The sequence below is a fragment of the Hyperolius riggenbachi genome, chromosome 2 (genome assembly GCF_040937935.1).
Source record: "Hyperolius riggenbachi isolate aHypRig1 chromosome 2, aHypRig1.pri, whole genome shotgun sequence".
Taxonomy (NCBI): domain Eukaryota; kingdom Metazoa; phylum Chordata; class Amphibia; order Anura; family Hyperoliidae; genus Hyperolius; species Hyperolius riggenbachi.
Window position 1 is genome coordinate 159,067,636 of NC_090647.1, and position 26,529 is coordinate 159,094,164.

The following is a 26,529-nucleotide window of genomic DNA, read 5'->3' on the forward strand; positions in this document are numbered from 1 at the left end:
CTCCTATCAGGCATAACACAATGCATAAAAGATGTAATCATACAGAATATAAAAAAAAGGCAAGAAAAAAAAATATGAGAGGCTAAAGAACAATGAAGTCATGATAATCCTGGTATGGTAATACTTACCCTGACCTTTGGAGCAGCTGCTCTAAATTTTACATAAAATAACGTGAAAGCGTTGTCTGTATTTGGTGCATTTGATGAATCCTGCTGCAAAAAGAAACCAAATATTTTATAATAATATAGGTGTGCGTTACACTACCAAATAAAGCATGCTGTATAATATCCATAACAGTTAAGTTGTATTATATTTATGACTTTCTTTGGTTTACATCCCTAGCTGTGAAAACAATGGATGAGCACACTGTTACATACCCGTTTGATGAGCTGGCTTGTGAGGTTTTGTAGTGTATTCACAGTATAGGTCTTCATAAGGTGCATAGCTTTAGAGAGACATTGCTTAAACTTTGCCACGTAAACTGGATAATCTTTATAATTAGGCTGTAGGTGAAAAAAACAAGTCACTACAAACTACATTGATTTCAGTACAATTTTATTTACATTTTTTCAAAGCCCATAAATCTCTGTGTTAAATGTTTGCCTGTTCATCACAACAAAATAGTGTCCAATGCGGCCTCATTTACTTTATCTGAATTTGGCTGGGCATCCGGCATGTACATTTTTCCCCCTACCTCCAGCACCACCCCTGATGTAAGAAATGTGGCCAGCAGCAGTGTGGAGGTCATGCAGAGCTTTGCGCATCACTCTGCACTTTTCCAGTGTGAAGGGCCAATGATAAACACGTTATAGTGGAAAAAAAGTGTAATTTTGCTATTAGATAAGAGTTAAGAATGCCTAAATCCTCATGTATAAATTTCAGCAGGGAAGATTTGCCTGAATGTTTTTTTGACCCCAAAAGACTTGTAAATTAATTTGACAAGTTTTACAGTTGACAGCAAAACAGGAGTTGGGCCTATTGTACATCACTAAACAGGCCATCTACAGCTATGACATCTGTTAAATGTCAAAAGTGCCCCATCAACACTGTCTGAGACAAAACATGAGCAGCAACCTCTTAAAAAAACAACAACAAATTCTTGCTTAGCTCTCTGCAACAGTGAAAAAAAAAAAAAGTTTAAAGCCCAACAAATCCCAAGCACCAAAAATTGTTGCCACTCCCCATTATTTAAAAAATAAGTCAGGTCTCATCTGCTAAAAAATGATTGATACTAATCTAAAAAAGCTTAGTTGGGGTCTTGCTAAGCATACACTTGTATTAAAATTCATGCACAAAGGCCACGTGCAACCTAATGGGAGCTGACGGATGTAGATACCTAATCAAGCCTGGCGGAAGCTGCTGCCTCTGCAGCACATCACTTCACTGCTAAGACACTTCAGCCCACCCACAATATAGGAATAAAAGCATGTTTTATTTTTTGAAATATCAGTAGGGTATTGTACCGTGTTAGCCATCAGTAAAAGCAAGAAGTTTTAAATCAGGATGATACCATTTATTGGCTAACTACAAATGAATAAGAATAAACAAGCTTTCGGCCTTGCAGCCTTCGTCAGGTTTACATCCTGTTAGTTTGCAAGCTGGTGGTACAGACAGCTTATATACATGCAACATCAAAAAGGAAAACAGATATTTTTTCAAGCATAAATACGTCTTTAAGATGCCTTAATACAAACAGACCATCTAAATGGGGTAAGATAAGGATCCTTGTTTACGCCATGCTCACAGACCTGGTATTTAGGATTGACCCAGAGGTATCGTAAATTCTTAGTTCACAAGTTCAGCTAGAGTGGCTGAGACAGTTCATATATCATCAATCTCATACCAATATAGAAAGTTGTTGTCCTTATTCAAACCCTTCTGCACAGCTTTGAACCAATTTATAAATTTTGTTTCTGCTATTAATCAGTCATTTGACGTTTTGAAGCCGCCCTTCAGGGCAGTGACACGAAGATCATCCATGCTGTGTCCGTTGGACCGAAAGTGTGTAGCAACAGGGAGTCCAGATTTGGTATCATTAATAGTGTGCCTGTGTCCATTCATACGTTTGCGCAGTGTTTGTCCAGTTTCTCCCACGTACATAACATTGGGGCATTTAGCACACATGATCAGATATACCAGATTGGTGGACCCACAGGAACATTTACCTTGTATTCTGTACTCCTGTTGTGAACCTGGTATCGTTACCCTGTCAGTGGAGTAAATGTATCTGCAGGTCCCACATATTTTTTGTCGGCAGGGTGATGTTCCGTTTTGTTGAGACCTATTCAAAGAGCTCCTGACAATCATCTGTTTTAGATTGTGTGGTTGCCGATATGACAAGAGTGGAGGTTTAGGGAATATCGTTCTCAGTCTGTGATCCTTGTGTAAAATGGGATGAAGTTCCTTAGCAATCCTCCTTAAGATTTCCAGGTGTGGGTTGTAGGTGACAACCAAAGGGACACGTTCCTATTTCTGGTTTTGCTTATATTTCAGGAGTTCATTGCTGGGGATGTTGCTGGCTTTCCTGATTTGGGCCTCAGCCATGGGAGGACTGTAACCTTGTTTAATGAAAGTGTGCTTAAGGTGATCCAGGTGCTTGTCTCTGTCCATCCTGTCAGAACAAATCCGGTTGTACCTTATTGCTTGGCTGTAAATTATAGAGTTCTTAATGTGCTTAGGATGAAAACTGTCATATCTTAGGTATGTGGGACGGTCTGTAGGTTTGCGATACACAGAGGTTTGTATGTTGTTACCCCTGATGTATATGGTGGTGTCCAGAAAGTTAATCTCTGTGTGAGAGTAGGTAAGTTTCAATTTGATTGTAGGATGGAAGGCATTGACGTTCCTGTGGAACTGGAGAAGATCATCCTCACTTGCGGACCAGATGATTAAAATATCATCAATGAAGCGGAAGTAGGCCAAGGGTTTTATGCCACATGCATTGAGGTATTCCTCTTCAATTTTGGCCATGAATAGATTTGCATACTGTGAAGCGAATCGCGAACCCATTGCCACGCCCATCTGCTGTAAATATAAGCAAAACCAGAAAGAGGAACGTGTCCCTTTGGTTGTCACCTACAACCCACACCTGGAAATCTTAAGGAGGATTGCTAAGGAACTTCATCCCATTTTACACAAGGATCACAGACTGAGAACGATATTCCCTAAACCTCCACTCTTGTCATATCGGCAACCACACAATCTAAAACAGATGATTGTCAGGAGCTCTTTGAATAGGTCTCAACAAAACGGAACATCACCCTGCCGACAAAAAATATGTGGGACCTGCAGACACATTTACTCCACTGACAGGGTAACGATACCAGGTTCACAACAGGAGTACAGAGTACAAGGTAAATTTTCCTGTGGGTCCACCAATCTGGTATATCTGATCATGTGTGCTAAATGCCCCAATGTTATGTACGTGGGAGAAACTGGACAAACATTGCGCAAACGTATGAATGGACACAGGCACACTATTAATGATACCAAATCTGGACTCCCTGTTGCTACACACTTTCGGTCCAACGGACACAGCATGGATGATCTTTGTGTCACTGCCCTAAAGGGCGGCTTCAAAACGTCAAATGACTGATTAATAGCAGAAACAAAATTTATAAATTGGTTCAAAGCTGTGCAGAAGGGTTTGAATAAGGACAACAACTTTCTATATTGGTATGAGATTGATGATATATGAACTGTCTCAGCCACTCTAGCTGAACTTGTGAACTAAGAATTTACGATACCTCTGGGTCAATCCTAAATACCAGGTCTGTGAGCATGGCGTAAACAAGGATCCTTATCTTACCCCATTTAGATGGTCTGTTTGTATTAAGGCATCTTAATGACGTATTTATACTTGAAAAAAATATCTGTTTTCCCTTTTAATGTTGCATGTATATAAGCTGTCTGTACCACCAGCTTGCAAACTAACAGGATGTAAACCTGACGAAGGCTGCAAGGCCGAAAGCTTGTTTATTCTTATTCATTTGTAGTTAGCTAATAAATGGTATCATCCTGATTTAAAACTTCTTGCTTTTTTAAATATGAGGTTACATTTCAAACAAATGTATTTGCAATTATTCTAATTTATGTGGACAAGTATGATCTCCCATGATGCTTCACTGCTGAATTTACAAATCACCTATGTATGTCCCTAGAAGCCCCACACACATCCAGATGCACTGGTGTGCAAGTGTTCCTGTGGCCTATAGGTTTTACAGAACCAAAATATACACAGCTGCTTCAACCTGGTTGGCCCTTATCACTGCAAGACATGGATTAATGTGGCTCTGTGAAGTAGGACTTGGGCAACAAGTGTTACTAAATAACCAGTAAGCTCACCGTGACACAGAACCACTAAGGGCCTGAGCCCACTGACGCAGTTGTGTCCGCTTTTCAGCATCTGTAACATTGATGTGTCACTGAAAGCGGACACAACTGCGTTAGTGAATTTAGGCCCTCAGAGTTTTCAAGGGTCTACAACTCCATAGAGTAGATAAGATTCCATGTCTCTCTTGTAAGGGGGGGGGGGGGGGGGGGGGGAGGGGGTTGTTTACTCCAATGCTTCATTTTGAATGAAATTAAGCTGATAATTTATCAGAAAATTTAAATGAAGACTTAAAGGACAACTGAAGTGAGAAGGATATGGAGGCAGCCATATATTTTTTTTTCCAGGCAATACTAGTTGCCTGGCTGTCCTGTTGATCCTCTGCCTCTAATACTGCCTCTAATACTTCATTTTTACTCCAATCCTTCATTTTGAATGAAATTAAGCTGATAATTTATCAGAAAATTTGAATGAAGACTTAAAGGACAACTGAAGTGAGAAGGATATGGAGGCAGCCATATATTTTTTTTTCCAGGCAATACTAGTTGCCTGGCTGTCCTGTTGATCCTCTGCCTCTAATACTGCCTCTAATACTTCATTTTTACTCCAATGCTTCATTTTGAATGAAATTAAGCTGATAATTTATCAGAAAATTTGAATGAAGACTTAAAGGACAACTGAAGTGAGAAGGATATGGAGGCAGCCATATATTTTTTTTTCCAGGCAATACTAGTTGCCTGGCTGTCCTGTTGATCCTCTGCCTCTAATACTTTTAGCCATAAACCCTGAACAAGCATGCAGCAGACCAGGGGTTTCTGACATTATTGTCAGATCTGACAAGATTAGCTGCATGCTTGTTTCTGGGCCAAATAGATCATATACATCTCACCACAGTTGTCCTTTAACAAAACAACTATCTATGGGAGAAATTCAGCAAAATGTTTTAATATACAACGAAATACATTCAAGACAACATCTTCATAATAAATGTAAAACTCACATGGGAGGAAATATAAGATATACAGTCATCCAGCTTTGCTAACATGGGTATAAATCCTTCATTATTCACAGACAGTGTTGGAGAATTTAATTTCTAAATAAAAGAATAAAGAAAATCAGTTACACAAAGATTATTTAAAACCAGACCAAGTAACTTGTTCTCCACATTTCAAGCACCAGTATGTCTGGCAACGCTTAGGCATGCAAGTGAGCTAGCAGTCTTCTAACTGTTAAGGAGCTACAGAAAAATAAGATGAATAATTTAATTTCTGGTACACGCTGATAAATTATAGCAGTATTCCTAGAAACTTAAATAAGAATAAATAATAGTGCGATACAAATCAAAATGTTATTTATAGTGTTTGGGTTCAAATTCACACCAAACTTCAGCACCCAAAGCAGTGGACAGGTCACGTGGAGTTCATGTGACTGACACTTCCTTCTTCCAAGCCAGAAGGAAAAAGCATCAGTCACGTGATGCGCTGCGCGAACCACAAGAAAGTCAACTCCCCGTGGCCCTGCCCACTGCTTCAGGTGCTGAAGGGTTGTGTGCAGGGGAATTAAGGTTTGCTAGTTTAATCTCCCAAATTCAAACACCAACACTAATGGTTTATGCCAGTGGTTCTCAACATTATCTGCGCATATACTTCTTTGTGGGTCATCCCCAAGCCAACTGGCCCCCCTAGGTTTTTTCGTAAGCTGAACACGTTTTTCGCACTGCAAATGTTCTAAAATAGAAGGTGTTCTGTACACACTTTATATTTCCAGCTGAAAAGATCTGGAAATATTGTGTCACCAAAGAAATTCTGAAGTGTGTCTGTAACTTAACAATGAAGTAGCAGAAAAGAGAACAATCACATCTACCTTCAGATGCTTACAGGTGATTGGTAGTTTTAAAAAGGACCTCGTCCCCGTTGAAAAAAAGAAAAAAAAAAAAACACTTTGAGGCCTCTTGCACACTGCACGCGATTCAGATTCAGATTCCGCTTTTTAATCAGTTTTTACATCCGATTCAGATTCCGATTTGCAGTGTGCAGGGAGCAAACTGCAAATCAGAATCGGATGTAAAAACTGATTAAAAAGCGGAATCTGAATCGCGTGCAGTGTGCAAGAGGCCTGAAGGGGTAAATTTCCTTTAAAATTGTTGACCCAGTGCAGTGACATTTTACTTATATAGGAGGTATAGAGTGCTTGACTGTGACTACCCTCATCATTATGTACTGTCCAAAGAACTAGTGACTGACAAGACACTTCCCTCTGCATTTGCTTAGCTTACAATATTACCCATACTTTTAATTCAGCCATGAAAACCAAAAATGAAAAATACTTACTGTACTTATATTTTCTAACTCATTAAAATAAGAAAGTTTCTGTTGGATGCTTTCAGCGAGGTTTACAAGCTCAGACTGTGGGGGAAAATAGAGAAAATTAAATAATGCTTTTTTTTTTATTATTATTTTTCTCATTAAAATGCATTAAGCAAAAAATAATTTTTAGCAAAACTTACCACCCAAAGAAAGCCTAAGGCTCAGTCCACACTTCCAGATCAGATCCATGTCAAACGGATCAGTTTTTCTGAAAAACTGATCTGTATGACACGGATCTGATCTGGATATAAGACACGTTCTGCATCTATTGCGTCGGTATGTACACGTTGGCTGCTCAACTGTCTCGCCCCCACCTCTCGTCCTGCCGCTTGGTCCCCTCCACGGCCTGGAGGCCAGCAGAAGCGTGGCTCTCCATAGACTGCAACAGCCCAATTCTGTCTCGCAACAGGGAGAATTTTCATAGGTTCAACATGAACCAATGATAATTCTCTCTGTTGCTGAGGATTCCAATTGGTCTAATGAAGCCCAATGGTAAATTCCTATGCGTCTGTCGGCCTCCAGGCTCTTCAGAATGGACTGAGTGGCAGTGATGGATGGCGGAGCGCTTGAGTAAGACTTCACAATGGCAACGGGATGCAGCCAAAACGGGTGACATGGATGCGACGACTAGCCTAGTGAGAGCATAGTGTGTCCATTCTCGGAGGCTTGCATGGGACACGTTTTCCGCCTGGTCCGGGAAAAAGTGTCAAATTCGGACTCTGTTACATTTTCCTTCCGTGCAACACGGATCAGTGTATGATACATGTTTCTGCACGAGTGGAAGCGGGTCCTATTTTTAACATACGATCCGCTTCCTTCACAGCTTTAAAAATGTATCCCATGGATATGTTTTTAAAACAAGTGTGAACTGGCCCTAATTGGTGGCAAAAAAAAAACAAGGAATAGATCCTTTTGTTGTGATTAGTAGTGATAAAGTTATTGGCGAATGAAAGGGAAGAGCGCTGAAAGGTTAAAAATCCCTCATTGGTGAAATGGTTAAACAAAAGCAGCTGCCTGGCTGTCTTGCTGATCTTCTGCCTCTAATACTTTTAGCTATAGAACCTGAACAAGCATGCAGATCAGAGGTTTCTGACTGAAGTCTGACTTTAGCTGGACTTCAGTTGCAGGCTGCAGGCCTGTTTCAGGCGTGTGATCCAGCTACTACTGCCACCAAGGAAATAAACATGGCAGCCTCCATATTCCTCTCAGTTCAGGTTTTCATTTAAAGAAAACCTGTGAGGTTTGCTGCTGCCTATTTCAGATACTTACTTCAAAAGGGGGAAGACACTTGATCCTAGAGGGGCTTCCCCCATCCTCCTCAGTCATGCTGATCCAGTGCTGAAACCGTTGAGGTGCGGCTGTAATGAAAAGTAGCACGGACCTACTCGGGCTCCGGTGGAAAAATCCAAGTCCGATTGGGTCCATAATACTGCTCAGGTGCTATGACATGCACAGTAGCACAGACCCGATCGGGCTCTGGTTCCTACGTCGAAGTGCGAGCGGGTTCATACTAGTGCACATGCACAAGCCAGCTTTCAGGGGTCCCAGTGCTGGAAAGGGTCAGTGGAGAACAATGGGGGAAGTCTCTCCAGGATCCAGAGGCTTCCCCCTCCCAAGGTGAGCACCCCGTAGGGGCACTTTTTTTTTCCCATACAGGTACACTTTAAAGCACACCTGAACTGGATTAAAAATTGAGGATTTTAACTTACCTGGGGCTGCTTCCTGCACCTTCAGCAGACTGTACTGATGTATAATAATGTAATATAGACAGGTTAATCTTAGCAGTCCAGCAACAAAAGAGCTAAACTAGCTTTAAGGTCTTGTCACCTGAAGCTAAAATTTACGAATCATTTTGGGCAGCAGTTACTGGACAAGCACTGTACAGATACTGATAATTGTTTTGTTACACATCAATATTACACTTTAACACCAACTCACGGAGAGACAATCAGACATTCGGGCTATGAACAAAAGAAAAAAACTTTTAAAAGGGACCTCAGCTCAAAGTCACATAAAGCCAGCGGATGAACACAACACCTCAGTTGTCGAGATTTGTTGGTGCTGCATATCACACATTTGCTACAAGCATGCAGTCAGTGGAGTAAGACCAGAGTCAAATCATCTGATCTGCCTGTTTATTCTGGGCCTCATCTGTGCCTTTTTCGCCACTTTCAGATGCATTTTCAGTGAAAAAAAAATGCTTTATTCAAATTAGATTTTCTCAGGAAAAATGGCCGCATTCCCAGAACTACTTCCAGGGCACTGCAGCATGCACTCTGAGCTAGGACGCACTAGCAGACAGGAGGATATTATGTCAGCATTAGCTTGGCAAGATGGCCACTGCCTAGAATAGGATTTTCTGCTTTTCCTTTATAAAATTCACAGGAATCATTACGTAGATAGCACAATACATCTGTTATGCAAGTAGAAGTAGTATATATCTACTTATATATGTGTTTTTTTATTTCTAGGTTAGCATGGGTGTCGCTTGTTCTTTAATGACAGCATGTTTGCTTAGGCTGAAGTTGCTCTTTGGGAATAAAGATGGCAGCCGCCCCCTGACCAGTGCCTTGCATAATATTTGCCCTTTCGCTTATTCATTTTTCCCACCTCTTGCTTTGTTAATTTTCTATTGAACATCGATGTAAATTTGATTATCTCAAGCTATAAGCATATATAGAAATGAAGAAATCATCATCAAAGCACAAATATAAAGATATAACTTTAATTAATTAGTTAACCTCACCTGTTCTTTAAGAAGCTGTTCACAGGCTTCATGCAACGTTCCAGTCTTTGTGGACACAAATAAATATTGTTTCTGGAGGGACTCTAAATGCTGCAGAGCAACATTAACATCATTCAGTATGGCATCACATTGGTCCTGGAAGCCAGAGAGGTAATTTCGCATCTCTCTACAGAAATGAACATAGGAAAAAATCAATACAAAGATAAAACACTGACTACATTTTGCCTGGCAAATGCAAAGTGTTCATTTGTGCAACTGGCACATGTCCACTCCTTGGGATAGATACTAAATTCCCTAGAGATCTGTTATTCCATATAGGGTATCCTGTATCATCTACGTTTAAGATTGCTGGGTAGTGTACTGGTAAAAAGCTCTGCCTCTGACACAGGCAACCTGGGTTCAAATCTCAGCTCTTCCTGTTCAGTAAAATAGCACCTATTCAGTAAGGAGAACTTGGGCAAGACTCTAACACTGCTACTGCCTACTGAGGGCGCTCTAGTGGCTGCAGCTCAAGCACTTTAAGTCTGCCAGGAGAATAGCACAACATAAATGTTATTTGTTTTAGTCTATTAAAAATAGTATATACACGGTATCCTAGAACTGTACCCCTCCTTATTTCCCACACTGCATAAGGCAAGCAGAGCAAACTTTGAATCTAAAAAATAAATAAATAAATAAGTGAAATCAGATTTTGGTATCCAAAAATCACAATTGAAAGAGCTCAGTGTTCTATGTGAGAATGTTCTCCTTACTACCCCAGACTATGTAGTCAGTGGGGATGATGAATGAGATGCAAATTGTTCCAGAATTATGCAAATGTGTATGCAAATGTATGCAGTTTGAAAACGGACCAATAAATTGGATTGGTCCATTTTCAAGCTGCATACATTTGCATAAAATGTGCATACATTCTGCATATCTGTGATCATCCCTAATAGTCAGGGGTGTGGCCATAAGTGGGCACCTAAATGACTGGCTGGGCACCCAATCGCTGATATTAAAAACACACACACCAATGAGACGCCTGCCAGTCGCAGCGCTGAAACAACCGGATCAGAGTCCAAACAGTAGTAACTCAGAGAGTGCAGAAGGGAGCATGAACATCCAAATACTATGTAGGCATACATTAATGCAGGTCACACGACTACACAATAAAAGATTTAAGAAATCATCTTTTTAGCAGTCTGTTCTTTTTACCACGAGTACTGTACTCTTACGGAGGAGCATAAAATCAAACTAAATGGCAGAATTTGGTTCCAGGAACTTGCAGGGGCTGTATAGCTAACTTTGCATGGGGTTAACCAGATTTGGGAGCTGCTGCATATTTAAACTGCAGCTTCAGTGTTCTCCCCAGGCTCTTTTAGCAGACGCTCCACCCAGCTAATTTTGGTATGCCGCGGCTGTCATCAGCTCGCCTCCTCATTCTCCTCCAATGCTGTAAGCAGAGTTGCGCCAGCCCTACATTCCCCCCTTGTGCTCCATCCAGCTACTTTTTCATGCCACCCGGTGGGAAAAAAAAATAAATCACTTGATGCTGCCAGTTAATGATTCACCAGCTTCTGAATCCAATTAACCTTTTTCAAAGTTATGGCTTAGCACCCCAAAACAATTCTTGCTGTAAAACCAAAAAGTGATGTTAAATGTTATGTTTACCACTTTTGATTATTTAGTACACAGTATTAGACTTAAAAGCGAAACCATGACCAAGACTTCAACTTCATCCCAATCAGTAACTGATACCCTCCTTTAAATGAAAAATCTATTCCTTTTCACAAACAGATCATCAGGGGGCTCTGTATGGCTGATATTGTGGTGAAACCCCTTCCCACAGGACACTGTGAGCAACACGGTCCTGGCAGTTTCCAGTCTGTGAACCTTGTTGCATTGTGGGAAATAGCTGTTTACAGCTGTTTCCAACTGCCAAAAAAAGCAAGCAGCAGCTACTTCCACTGACATCACTTGCCAGCAGTAAAAATGTCCCCATGTGATAAATGTCAGAATGTAAATCAGGGAGCTGAAAAATTTTACAATGGGCAAAAACTGACTAAATCATTTATACATAACTATTGTAAAAATGAAGCACTTTTTTTTATTACATTATTTTCACTGGAGTACCTCTTTAAAGGGCATGGACATTGCTCTTCAATATTGGCAAGATGGATGGCATTGCTTTAGCCCCAGGTTCAAACTTCAGCTAAGACATGATCGGAATAGAGTTCATGTGAGCAATCTGAGCACTCAACTCCAAAAACATACTAATCAGTTAATTGGTTCCCTCCCAAAAAGTCTGTTATAGGGATATTAGACAATGACTATGGTAGGGAGTAAAATGTAAGCTCTTCTGAGGGACTGTAATGCTGGATACACACGGTGCGTTCGTGCACTCGATTTTCCCGTCGATTCCCGTCGATTCGTTTATTTCCAACATGTCCGATTTGGATTTCGATGGATCGTTAGGTCGATTCGCATGCAAAGTATGCCGAATCGACCTAACGATCCATCGAAATCCAAATCGGGCATGTTGGAAATAAACTAATCGACGGGAATCGACGGGAAAATCGAGTGCACGAACGCACCGTGTGTATCCAGCATAAAAAGGAACCTGAGATGTGAGACCTATGGAAGCTGCCATATTTATTTCCCTTTAAACTAATACCAGTTGCCTGGCAGCCTTGCTGATCTTTGTGGTCAGTAGGGTCTGAATCACAGACCTGAAACAAGCGTGCAGCTAATTTTGTTAGATTTGTCATAGACATCTGATCTGCATATGGTTATTCAGGGTTTATGGCTTAAAGTATTAGAGGCAGAGCATCAGCAGGACGGCCAGGCAATGTGCATTATTTAAAAGGAAATAAACATGTCAGCCTCCATATCACTGTCGCCTCGGGCTCCCTTTAAGGATACATCGTTCTTCAGTGTTGTGCGCAAATGCATAATAATTTGTCTTAATAAATCAGACACACGATGTCCTATTTTAAGGGTAGTCACAAGTCATAAATTCCAATATTTTACAATAATTTCAATTGCTGCAACAAAGTAAGCATACCTGTATTTTGCGCCTTCATCCTGAGCCATGTGAGTCTGTAGCTGTTCAAACCACGAGAAAAACTGAAAGAGAAACAAACGTCAAAAATGTCATGAATGTCAAAAGAGATTCATACACAACATCCTAGATGATACAAGTAGTGTCGAGAACGGCTATGCTTGTCACTTCCGTGTTCCCCTGCATAGGTCAAAAGGCGACAAACTGATCGAACAACAGGAAGCGATGCAGGAGGTTGCCAAATGCATTTTAGCAGAAAAACATCTGACCGTATCTAAATGAGACACCACGTAATGGAAGCAATAGGACAAGGCACCTGGCACTCAGGGATTCAGCAGTGGGGAGAACTCAATTGGCACTACTTCCAGATCATCCGTGCAGCCATGTATAAGATGCAATAGCAACTATTAAAGTGAACCGAGCACCTTTTTAGCACTCAGGACATTTCTATAGCACATGAAAAATGCATGCCAACAATATGTTTCATTATTAAAATAAACTTGTATTTTACAATCAAAGGAGTTTTAATAGCCTTTTTCAGCAGCCTGACCGTCCTCAGAAATCTCAGGAAGCTAATTGTTTTATTGAGCTAATTACCCAGAAGAAAACAATCTCTTTTCAACAAAGGGGGTGGATAATTAGGACTGTTTGAAACAGACAATGTTTTTAAAGAAACAGTCCTAATTACCCACCCCCTTTGTTGTTGAAAAGAGATTGTTTTCTTCTGGGTAATTAGCTCAATAAAACAATTAGCTTCCTGAGATTTCTGCGGACGGTCAGGCTGCTGAAAAAGGCTATTAAAACTCCTTTGATTGTAAAATACAAGGTAAAATACAAGTTTATTTTAATAATGAAACAGATTGTTGGCATGCATTTTTCAAGTGCTATAGAAATGTCCTGAGTGCTAAAAAGGTGCTCTGTTCATTAAGAAAGCAGAAGGGCACAGAATAACAAGTGACTGCACTTTCATAAAGGTGTTACAGCAATGATCCATTCAAGGGGATATACACCGCCCTCCTCCACACACACACTCACTTTACAGCTGTTTCAAGGCATATAGCCACATCTTCAGAGGCATATACCGGAATGTTCTGGGAGGGATAGAAGGGAGGTCAGTCAAACGAGACGCCACCACTGCTGGTTCACATGCCCGACTGAACCTGCCCTATAAGTGGTGAGCCATTTAGACAACCTTGTCATCACTCATCAACATTGTCACATGACAGCACTAATGTCATGAAATGTAGTTTTCAAGGAAGGATAGCAAACAGTTAAAAAAAAATAAAAATACATGGTAATACATTATCTGCTACAAAAAGCCAGAGTGCATGGAATATCTTCCATAAGCTTTTTTAAATACATATCCCATCTTGCTATGAAGTATACAATGAATAAGATATGTTCTCCACATACTTGCTGTGCAGTTTCAATCTTTTCATTCTCCATCCCAAGTGCAGAGAATCCTTGCTGCAGGATTCCCTCTGTAGATTCTGGAACAGCGGCAGATAAACCCACAGTCAAAGATGTGGTTGTCAAACTGCATAAATCTTCAATTGGTAGCTGTCAAAAGAATTGGAAAACTGTTAAAAACATGGCAAAGCCAGAATGAATTAATCTATATTCATACTATTTTAAATTTACATTCATCACACATCAAGGCAATTCAAATTAAGCATATGAATTTAAAAGGCAACTGAAGTGAGAGGGATATGGAGGCTTCCATTTTACGTCCATTTAAAACAATAGTAGTTGCCTGGCAGCCCTGCTGCTCTATTTTGCTGTAGAAGTGTCTGAATAACGCCAGAAACAAGCATGCAGCTAATCTTGTTGGCTCTGACAATATTGTCAGAAACACCTGATCTACTGCATGATTGTGCAGGGTCTATGGCTAAAGTATTAGAGGCAGAGGATCAGCAAGACAGCCAGGTAACTGGTATTTCTTAAAAAGAAATAAATAAGGCAGCCTCCATGTTCCTCTCACTTTAAATACATAATCAGAAGTTACTTATAGTGAAAACTGCCTGTCAAAAAGATTAGACATAAATTGCTGAAAAAAGTATCAAACTTGGCCCCTCTCCTACTATCTTTAGAACTTCCCTGTTAGCCGTTAAAGTCAAATTCATTAACGTAAACCTAAAGGGGGAGGTATATGAAGGCTGCCATATTTGTTTCCCTATAAACAATACCAGTTGCCAGGCAGTCCTGCATCAGTAGTGTCTAAATCACAAACCTAAACAAGCATGCAGCTTATCTTGTCAGAAACCTTGGATCTGCATGCTTTTTCTATGGCTAGTATTAAGCCCCATACACACGCTCAACAGCGGTCTTTTATGCAGCACAATTATCAAACAACTTTTGTTGTGAAACAAGTTTAAAACCCCCCAAAAAAGTTGCTTGCTATTGTTCATACAACTGATAAGACGACAATCCAACAGTTGGATTGATGTCTTAAGGTCCGTACACACGCCGGACTTTAGGCAACGACGGGTCCGTCGTTGCCTCCCGCTGGGTGGGCGTGCCAGCGACAGTTCGGCATGTGTACGCTCTGTCGTCAGACTGATACGGCTGTTTCTGAGCGATCCGCCCGGCGGATCGCTCAGGAACAGCTGTATCAGTCTGACGACAGAGCGTACACACGCCGGACTGTCGCTGGCACGCCCACCCAGCGGGAGGCAACGACGGACCCGTCGTTGCCTAAAGTCCGGCGTGTGTACGGACCTTTATTAGTTGTGTGAACAATAGCAAGCAAATTTTTTGGGGTTTTTAAACTTGTTTCACAACAAAAGTTGTTTGATAATTGTGCTGCGTAAAAGACCGCTGTTGAGCGTGTGTATGGGGCTTTAGAGGCAGAGGATTAGCAGGACTGCCAGTAAACTGGTATTAAAAGCAAATAAATATGGCAGCCTCCATCTCCCTCACTTCAGGTTCCCTTTAAATACTTTTTTTTAATCATAATTAATGTTACCAAGTGATTGACAATCATTTGAGCATGCACAGCATATTTACAACTACCATACTCTCACTGCATGCTCCCAGCAAATCAGAAATTACAGGACAGGAGCCAGCATCTGCCAAGCAAGGCACATGGAATTTACTCTATACCTAGGCACAAATATCAGATTTTACTATCAGGAAAGCCATGGCATGATACTACTTCAGCATTAAAACTGTTCACTGCAATTTCGTTTTAAAGTGTTGAGTTTTTTGTAACCATCACTAGGTATTGGATCTCAACTCACTTTAAAGTGGTATGAAATTCAGCATTTCCTCTTTGTTCTAAAAGATTATTTACAGCATAAAATATACAACCACAAATAAAATTGTAGCAGAACAGCATTCAAGCACTCTGTTCTTCATTGGAAAGCTTCTGGCCACATCCAAAGAGGTGTTAACATTATCTTTTGTTTACATTTCTTTGTCATATACATTTGGTAAACATTAGCAAAGTGTAGGATCTCTGTACCGAGCTGAGAAACATTAATACAGAAGCTATGCAATAAAATGCAATGGCAGCTTTCAGAGCAGATCAACTGTACTTTGGGAATTTGTAAACAGACAAGATTACGCACTGTGAGCAGTTGAGATCCCGACTGTAAACTGTTTCCAGCCATCACTTCATTACAATGAATAATTATGTTGTTCGAACCTAAAGTTGTATGTGCAAATTCTGACTTATCACGATTAAAAGAAAACCAAACATTGATTTAGCACGGTTGAAAGAAAACCATAACAATCGTGAAGCTGTTGTCCAGAGCAAAAAATCAGAACGCTTGTACATTTAGCAACTCAACCCTGACTGAATGCTCTCCAGTTTTGTTCCAATTTTTTTTGCTCTTGCCTTGATAAATATCTACATTCATGTTAGCCAGGAAAGCATGCTGTTACACAAATATATCAAGGGATGTGTTGTGTTGGAAAACACAGCATAGGTAAATGAAACTTTTCTTCAAAGCAATGTCAAGTCCACAATACCACACTGATTTGTAATGGAATTACAACAAATTAATTTCATCCCCTTGGACAGATCTAAGAGCCTGCTGACTGCCTAACGTCTAGAAACACTTACCCTTTACAGTCTGTGCATCTTAAAGAGACACTGAAGCGAAAAAAAAATTATGATATTATGATTTGTATGTGTAGTACAGCTAAGAAATAAAACATTAAGATCAGATACATCAGTCTAATGGTTTCCAGTACAGGAAGTGTTAAGAAACTCCAGTTGTTATCTCTATGCAAAAAAGCCATTAATCTCTAGGACTTTCAAAGTCGTGGCGAGGGCTGTTTTCTGACTTTTATTATCTCAACTGTTAGTTAATTTTTTACTTTTCCTCTGCCAGAGGAGAGGTCATTAGTTCAGACTGCTCTGAAAGACTCATTTTGAATGCTGAGTGTTGTGTAATCTGCACATATTAGAGAATGATGCAATGTTAGAAAAAAAACTATATACCTGAAAATAAAAATATGGAGAATATTTTCTTTGCTGCTAATCTTCTAGTAATTATTCATAGTACACAACCAATTCATTATATCATATATTTTTTTGCGCTTCAGTGTCTCTTTAAAGGGAACCTAAACTGAGAGGGATATGGATATTTCCTTTTAAACAATACCAGTTGCTGGTCAGTCCTGCTGATCTCTGTGGTTGCAGTAGTGGCTGAATCACACACCTAAAACAAGCATGCAGATAATCCAGTCTGACTTCAGTCAGAGCACCTGATCTGCATGCTTGTTGAGGGGCTGTGGCTGAAATTATTAGAGATACAGGATCAGCAGGAGAGACAGGCAACTGGTAATATTTTAAACGGAAAAATCCATATCCTTCTCAGTTTAGGTTCCCTTTAACCATCTTAGCGGTATGGACGAGCTCAGCTTGTCCATTACCGCCGGAGGGTGCCGCTCAGGCCCTGCTGGGCCGATTTTGATCAAGTAAAAAGCAGCACACGTAGCCGGCACTTTGCCAGCCGCGTGATCCGCCGCGCGCAGCGGCGAAAGAGGGTCCCCCCAGCCGCCCAAGCCCTGCGCAGCCGGAACAAATAGTTCCGGCCAGCGCTAAGGGCTGGATCGGAGGCTGCTGACGTCAGCTGACGTCACTCCGCTCGTCGCCATGGCGACGAGGAAAGCCAAACAAGGCAGGCTGCTCATTGCAGCCTTCCTTGCTACTTCTGATTGCCGGAGGCAATCAGAAGAATGCGTCGGGAGCACCCTCTAGTGGGCTTTCATGCAGCCAACTTTCAGTTGGCTGTATGAAATAGTTTTTTTTTAATTAAAAAAAAACCCTCCCGCAGCCGCCCTGGCGATCTTAATAGAACGCCAGGGTGGTTAAGGTGCATGTAAACTCCTTTGATGGATGTCGTCCATCAGGGATCGGGACAAGATCCCCTTGGGCGACATCGCTGGGCTGCACAGCCTTGAGTTAGCTGTGTAGCTGACGGCGATGTGGGGGGGTGAACGGATGTTGTAGTGGTGCATGCATGACGTCACGAGGTTGGTGGAGGAGCAGCATGCACAATGGAACCAGTCATCATAATGGGCGAGTTGATTTCCTGGGACGGCAGGTTGGGGATCGCAAGCCTCCATTCACACGCCTGATTATCAGTTATCAGCTGACTTTAATCAGGCATGTGTATGAGCCTTTATTCATATAACATTTTACCCTTAGATACAACAGTGCCGCAAACCCACTCACTGCTGAATTTAAAGCATTCACTGCCTTTCCCTCTGGCCTTCAAATATTCTGCCAATGTGTATGCCAGATGGACTTGTGAACTGAACATCCGGTCTGATCTAGGGGAAGGGAAAGAATTTCAGAGTGCAATGATCTGCTAATATGCAGAAGACATGTGTCAATAATGTTGACAAACAGAGGTGAGGAGTATGATGAGCAAAGAAAAGAAAGAGAAACTAGCAGTAGCTACTGAGTATGGTACACCTTAGTGGAAAGTGTAAACAAAAGACAGCAATTTTTTTTGAGAGAGAAAACCAGTAATTATACTACTGATCAAAATTGGAAGTTGAATTAAAATATGTATAAGTTGGCATTCATTTACCCTTATCCAGGCTTTTTTTTTGGGGGGGGGGGGGGGGCATTCGCTGGCTGCTCCACCCTCACCCTAAAGTGAAGATGAATGAGATTAAGTGTTAAGAAGGCTGTAAATACCTTAATCCAATATGCATCCATATGCTTTCCACTGTACTTTGTAGTTCTTCAAACCCTGGCAGGCTCTCTTGGACATTCCTCCAGAGCCTGCTGCCCTAGACCATGCTCCCACCCTTCCAGAAGTAAAGAACACCTTTCACCAATTCAACCTTTAGCCTTTGCATGTACAGAATAGTTATATTATTTATGTAGAGAATAGTTTTATTTATTTCATTTTAAACACCACCAGTTTACTGGTAGCCCTGCTGACCCCGTTGGCTGAAGTAGTATCTGAATTACACACCTAAAACAAGCATGCAGCTAATCCAGTCCGAGTTATGTCAGAAAATCTGATCTGCATGCTTGTTCAGGGTCTATAGCTAAACCTATTAGAGGCAGAGGATCAGCAGAACAGCCAGATAATTTGCATTGTTTAAAATGAAATAAAATGTGTCAGCCTGCATATTCCTCTCACTTCAGGTAGGCTGTAAGATGCTTTGATAAATAGGGCCCTGTATGAAGCACTCTTCTCCTATACATGTATATACGCCAGCAAGAAAAATCGTACAATCCGATTGTAGGGTGTGTAAGGCGCACGTTTCCATCTTGCAGACACTAAGCTGGAAAGTGACAGGTGCTTTTGTCACTGTCATTGCCTGGGACTCACCTCTGCAGGGATAGGCAGCTCTTCTGTAGCCGCTTTCAGCTCCAGCACAGAGTCTGTCTGCCGGTCTGTCAACGGCGCCAGAGGGTCGCTCCTCCTGTCCCACAGAGCAAGCCTCTCCCTGGCCTCCTGCTCCTCCGCCCCGACCTCCATCATTATGTGACCACCGTGGACAGGGGCAGCCACAGCAGCAGCTCAGATCCGCTTCCGGGATCCCGCAACCTGGCAACGCAGCAACTAGGAGGAGTCACACGACCCGGAAACCAGTCTCTGCTAGTACTGTAGCCACACCCGCCAACACTAACATCGCTGTCCCCAACCAATGGTAGAAGCGCCATTGGACGCTAACTGATGATGTCATATTTTCCACGCACTCAGTAGGGGCGCTTTCATTCCACGCAGAGCCGTGTGCTCACTGTGCTGGCTAGCCATAGAGATCTAAGTTGCATAGCGTTCGTAGCAATGGTCTGTCCGATGCCTGTGAGACCACTACAAGGAAGGTGCTCACAGAAAGACAGTACATGCCATCTGCCTGTCATGGAGGGAGTATGGATGCTGTGCATGGGATTTACCTTATCTAATTGTCTCTGTGTCAGCATACTGTTGGATGTTAGCTCCACCCCTTTCACCTCCAGACTGATGACAAGAATAAAGATTCACCTTCTACTATTAGAAGATATTTTCATCCTTGACTACAGCAGCATTAGAAGACTGCACAACGTTATTTTTAGTCCTTATGTTGCTTTTTGTAGTAATGTTCCCAACTCTTAATACTGACACATATAAATTATATAGATCTTATTGTTGTAGTTTAGGTACCTGTGTAAATAGCCCCAGAACCTGTATAACTTAGATGAGGCAGTCAGGGATGTGCTTACGAGTAGCTAGCTACTGTACTGAAATTCGTGATTCTAATGAGGCTTAATTGCCTCAGGTGAAGGAGAGAGGGGGTTAATTACCCAGCTGCCCGCCGCTTCTATGCGTATCACAGCCTTGCACGCGTCCAATGGGACGCGTTCCACGACTCAGTACCGCGCACTTCCTCCTTCCGGCAGGAGTAAGTACGCGGTACTGAGTCGCGTCCCGTTGGACGCGTGCAGGGCTGTGATACGCATAGAAGCGGTGGGAAGCTGGATGATTAACCCCCTCTCTCCCAGCCACACACCTGAGGCAATTAAGCCTCATCAGAATCACAAATTCGAGTAGCTAGTTACTCGTAATTACTCGTGAGCACATCCCTGGTAGCAGTATTTACAGGACAATTTATTTATTGTATTTATAAAGCGCCAACATATTACGCAGTGCTGGACAATTGACCTGAGAGGGAGATGGAAGGCTACCATATTTATTTTCTTTTAATCAATACTGGTTGCATGGCTTCCTGATGATTTTTAATGCATCATTTGTGTATTGATCACACCTGAAAGAAGCATGTGGCAAATGCAGTCAAACTAAAACATCTGATCTGCATACTTGTTCAGAGGATATGACTAATGCTGCATACACACTTGAGATAAAAGTCTTTGGAAAAGGCAAGATCACAGACCAATTATACCCCATTCCATGTAGTATGAGAGCCATACTCTACACAGTCTATTCTATGGAGCTGCACTCCCCATCAGATAAAATCTTTGCAAGATGCTGCACACAAAGATGCCCGTACACACTCAAAAGATCATTATCTGCAAAAGATCTCTTCCTGCAATAGATCCATTCCTGCAAAATGCATTCATAGTCTATGAGATCTGCAGATCCTCATACACACCTTGTTTAACAGACTTCATCTGCATATCTGGCAATCATCTGCAGATCTGAAAATCCATCCTGGTGGATCTGATCTGCAGATGATTGCCTGTTAAACAAGGTGTGTATGATGATCTGCAGATCTCATAGACTATGAATGCATTTTGCAGGAATGGATCTATTGCAGGAAGAGATCTTTTGCAGATAATGATCTTTTGAGTGTGTACGGGCATCTTTGTGTGCAGCATCTTGCAAAGATTTTATCTGATGGGGAGTGCAGCTCCATAGAATAGACTGTGTAGAGTATGGCTCTCATACTACATGGAATGGGGTATAATTGGTCTGTGATCTTGCCTTTTCCAAAGACTTTTATCTCAAGTGTGTATGCAGCATAATGGTGTCTACACACTTGAAAGATTAATGAAAGATATCAGACCAATTTTACAATTTCCATGTAGTATAAGAGCCATACTCTACACAGTCTATTCTATAGAGCTGAACTCCCCATCAGATAAAAATCTTTGCAAGATCCTGCGCACAAAGATGCTGTACACAGTCAACAGATCAGTATCTGCAAAAGATCTGTTCCTGCAAAAGATCTGTTCCTGCAAAATGCATTCATAGTCTATGATATCTGCAGATCTCATACACACCTTGTTTAACAGACATTCATCTGCAGATTCAGATCTGCAGATGATGGTCAGATCTGCAGATGAATGTCTGCTATGCTGGGGATACACGATACGTTTCTGTACCGTGTATCGAGCAGCTGATGCGGCCAGCTGATAATATTCAGCAGGTCCGATGATGTTGCTCAATCCCCACTGGCGGACAATGGCAGGGAATCGAGCGGCTGATAAGGAAGCGCCGGCGGGGACGCGTCCGTAGTCGATCCGGCGGCTAATCGGCTGCCGGATCGACCCGTGTATGCCCAGTGCACACCAAAAACCTCTAGCAGATCTGCAAAATGCTAGAGGTTTTTGAAGCAGATTTCAGAGTGATTCTAGGCATGTTTAGAGAGGTTTTCTAAACATGCCTAGCGTTTTTGTGTAGCAGATTACAAATATTGTTACAGTAAAAGTTGTTACTGAATAGCTTCTGTAACAAAAACGCCAGGAAAAAACGCTCTGATCTAGCGTTTTTCAGAGCAGTTTTCTTAGCTTCTTTTGCCCCCCTGTGTCATCACTGTTCCTCCTGTACCTCTTTTGTCCCCCTTTGTCACCTCAGTTCCCCGGGAGCATTTTCTCCCAACTCTGACTACAGGTACTCAAAAATTGTCCCGACTCCACAGCCCTGGTTGTTACAAGCTGTTCCGTGCAGTGAGGGCATTGCGAGACATCCCTTTAGATGTACATATTTTGTTATACCGCCTCTGCTTGAGATGTACATATTTTGTTATACCGCCTCTGCTTGATCTGAATCTGCCTATTAGTCTTTCTGTGTATTCTATTTAATTGCCACAGCTTAGAAGAACTTCAAGAAACTTTACACATTCCATGCTTAGGTGATTTTCCACACTAGTTCCAACACATGTTCAAACAGGAACCCAATAGGTTAAACAGCCTAAGGTATTCAGGGTAAGCCTGTTTTGATACGTTCCTGCTCTGCTGCTGCCTGGGGTGTTTAAAAGCTTGTTCCGCCTGAGAAGGCTGAAGGTCCTATCAGATTCCATCATCCAGACTTGCAGGAGAACAGGGTCTGTTTCTATTGGCTCTCTGCTCTTGTCAGTCACAGTTCTCACTGCTTCTGCTTGTGAGTCATGGCTCCCAGCAGTCTCTTCGCACAGACTCGCATTCTTTTCACCACTTCAAAACAGCTGATATTTTTTCAGGGCCTTACCGCATGTTGTAGGCTTTATGGATTGACATTTACTGACATTTGTTGAGGTATTTACCGCACAAGTCGGTAATTTGCCTTACTGCTCGATAATTTAAGTTTTTCATGTGGTAACGGCCTTTATGAATCAACCCCTTTGTGTGCCATCTCTGTTCCCCCTCTCCCCGCACCGAGAGCAGCAGCAGTCACCTCACCTACTCCTGGGCATCTCCATAAGTTGCTGTCTTCTTTCTCCCTCCCTCGTTGATTCCTCCTAGAGCAGCTGTCGTGTATTGACACTATCAGTAAAAGCCGACACTAGAGGAAGGGAGGAGACCTCAGCTTATCATGGAGGGCTGAGAGTAACCATGGTAACTGGATGCTAAGCAGCAGTAGAGTCTCTGCCGCGTAGCGTCCAGTTACCATGGTTACTCCAGGCAGCATGAGGAAAGCAGCGAGATTCGCCACTGGATCGGGGACATGTGAGTATTAAGGGGTCATGGACGTGGATCACAGAGGCAGCTCAAGGTCAGGCTCCAGGCCGTTGCTTGCAGCTAGCAGTGGCCCTGACTAGCATATTGAGTCACAGGTTATGGGGTTCAGGAAGGTGTGTACAAAAAAAAATAAAAAAATTCGCATATAGAATAAAATCCCCGTTATCCAGAAGTCTCAAGCAACCAGAAAAAAATTCTGGCCTTGCAGGATACATAAATCTACTTAAAAGGAAGGTTCAGGCACAGTGAAATAAAAATCCAAATCCACTTACCTGGGGCTTCCTCCAGCCCGTGGCAGGCAGGAGATGCTCCCATTGGCACGCCCGACCTGGCCAGGCCGGCTGCCAGGTCGGGCTTTTTCTAGTTCTGAGCCTGCCCAGTACAGCCCGGAGGACGTCCGATGATGTCAGCGCGCACCAGTGAGACGCAGATTGGACCGCAGAAGAAACCCGACCTGGCAGCCAGCCTGGCCAGGTCGGGCGCGCCACCAGAGACCACCGGGAGCGCCGCCGAGGGCACCTCCTGCCTGCCACGGGCTGGAGGAAGCCCCAGGTAAGGGGATTTTGATTTTTTTTTTGTCACTGTGCCTGAACCTTCCCTTTAAAGAGACACTGAAGCCACTTTAAATCTTGATTTTACCTGTTCTTTAGCTTAAAGAGAACCAGAGACGAAGCACCCTCATGTATTTTATTACATTTATCAGTGGGAACATGACAGTAAACACCTACCCTGCTTTTAGTTAGAGTGGGGCCGAACCTCCGATTTTAGGTTCGCGAACTTCCGTGTAAGGTTCGGTTCTCGTAAAAGTTTGCGAACCGCAATAGACTTCAATGGGGATGCGAACTTTGAAAAAAAAAATTATGCTGGCCACAAAAGTGATCGAAAAGATGTTTCAAGGGGTCTAACACCTGGACCCCAAGGTGGAGGAGTGGGATACATGCCATAAGTCCCCGGGAAAAATCTGGATTTGACGCAAAGCAGCGTTTTAAGGGCAGAAATCACATTGAATGGTAAATGACAGGCCTAAAGTGCTTTCAAACATCTTGCATGTGTATATGTTACGGCCAGAATCCGAAGTTTGGCCACTTCTAGTTCTGGCCGGCCACTTCGGGTTCTGGCCGGCCAATGCGCGAAGTGGCCGCTGCGCTGAGGCCAATGTTAGAAATGGATTGATTCCTCTGAGGTTAATGTATCTTCTGGCCGCAGCGCAGCGGCCAAACGTAGAACAACTTCGTTAATTTATTGCAATTCAGCCGGCGGCAATGTAACAATTCAAGCCGCCGGCTTTTTTTTTCTGCCTCTCTCTCTCTCTCCTCTTATGGGCAGCCGGCGGGGACACGCGTGTCCCCGAGAGTCGTTCGTGGCGCCAGGGCAGCAGAGCGGGGAGGCTGAAGACATCGCTTCTGCCAGCACCCGCTCTGCAAGAACGGCAGGATAACCCTGCCGCGACGAACGACTCCGGAGGGGGGACACGCGTGTCCCCGCCGGCTGCCCATAGAAGAGCGAGAGAGGCGGGGGGGAAGGAGAGAGAGGCAGAGAAAAAGCCAGCGGCTTGAATTGTTACATTGCCGCCGGCTGAATTGCAATAAATTAACGAAGTTGTTCTACGTTTGGCCGCTGCGCTGCGGCCAGAAGATACATTAACCTCAGAGGAATCAATCCATTTCTAACATTGGCCGCAGCGCAGCGGCCACTTCGCGCATTGGCCGGCCAGAACCCGAAGTGGCCGGCCAGAACTAGAAGTGGCCAAACTTCGGGTTCTGGCCGTAACATATACATCAATCAGGTAGTGTAATTAAGGTACTGCTTCACACTGACACACCAAACTCACCGTGTAGCGCACCGCAAACAGCTGTTTGTGTAGTGACGGCCGTGCTGGACTGGTGCGCACCATGGCGAGAGTGCAGGTTTTGGTGGCTTTACAGCCCATATGGTCGCCTGGCTGATGAACAGAACAGGTATGCAGTGGTGGGTTCACTGAACAGAACAGGTATGCAGTGGCGGGTTCACAGAACAGGTATGCAGTGGCAGGTTCACTGAACAGGTATTCAGTGGCGGGTTCACTGAACACAACAGGTATGCAGTGGCGGGTTCACTGAACAGAACAGGTATGCAGTGGCGGGTTCACTGAACAGTACAGGTATGCAGTGGCAGGTTCACTGAACAGGTATGCAGTGGTGGGTTCACAGAACAGGTATGCAGTGGTGGGTTCACAGAACAGGTATGCAGTGGCAGGTTCACTGAACAGGTATGCAGGTATCCAGTGGGCTCACTGAACAGAACAGGTATGGTGGGCTCACTGAACAGAACAGGTATGCAGCCAGGAACAAGCTAAGCCTAACTAATCTTCCCTATGAGAGACAGTCTGCAGCAACTCGCCCTACTCTCACTAATGCAGGCACACGAGTGAGCGTAATGGCCACCGCTGCCTGCCTTTTATTAGGGGGGGGGGAGTGGCTCCAGGGGCTAGTGTAGCCTAATTGGCTACACTGGGCCTGCTGACTGTGATGTAGAGGGTCAAAGTTGACCCTCATGGTGCATTATGGGGCGAACCGAACTTCCGCAAAAGTTCGCCTGCGGGACGCAAACGCGAACCACTGAAGTTCGCATGGAACCGTTCGGCCCAACTTTACTTTTAGTTTCATTGTTATCTGCTTAATTAGTTTATTAGCAACTGTGATAAGAATCCACCGACTATTCAGTCGAAGTTTGACCTGGAATCATTATAGCGGAGTCACTCTTCTGAAGAGTCTTTTCAAGCCCAAACCTTCCCCCTCCTGGCTTAGATTTCCTGCTTTGCATACTGAGAGCTGTGATGATATGGGAGGGGTTGCTCCTGCTGAGAGAGTGTGGCTGCAATATGATCCCTGTGTGCTCTGTCTGCATGCTGTAGATACTGATGACTGCAGTTTCATTCCTATGAGAGACACTTCCTACAGGCAGCTATGCATCATACCAAAATGAAAGCATAGATGAAAGGCTGCATTTAGCCTAGATAGCAGCATAGTCTCATATAGCCTAGACAGCACATCTAGAACAACTCATAACCCGGAAGAAAAAGTTATATAAGCCGGCGGCCATATTTGATTTTTCCTGGAGCAATAATGGATAAAAAACACTAAAAAAGGCACAACAGAGCTGCAAAATTATCAGGTAGAGCATTTATTCTTCACAAGCTATCAACTGATATGT

At 42.9% G+C, this 26,529-nt stretch overlaps 1 protein-coding gene across 1 annotated transcript in view; it reads right to left on the minus strand.

Annotated features, from left to right (window-relative positions):
• Nucleotides 1-19,574, minus strand: part of COG3 (component of oligomeric golgi complex 3) — a 127,378-nt gene extending 107,804 nt beyond the window's left edge. Inside the window, 8 exon segments of the mRNA XM_068267753.1 lie at nt 129-209; nt 378-503; nt 5,331-5,423; nt 6,661-6,735; nt 9,443-9,608; nt 12,489-12,550; nt 13,899-14,045; nt 19,289-19,574. Coding sequence (XP_068123854.1) covers nt 129-209; nt 378-503; nt 5,331-5,423; nt 6,661-6,735; nt 9,443-9,608; nt 12,489-12,550; nt 13,899-14,045; nt 19,289-19,441 — 903 coding nt within the window. The 5' untranslated portion in view covers nt 19,442-19,574.
• Between the last annotated feature and the right edge of the window lie 6,955 nt (nt 19,575-26,529).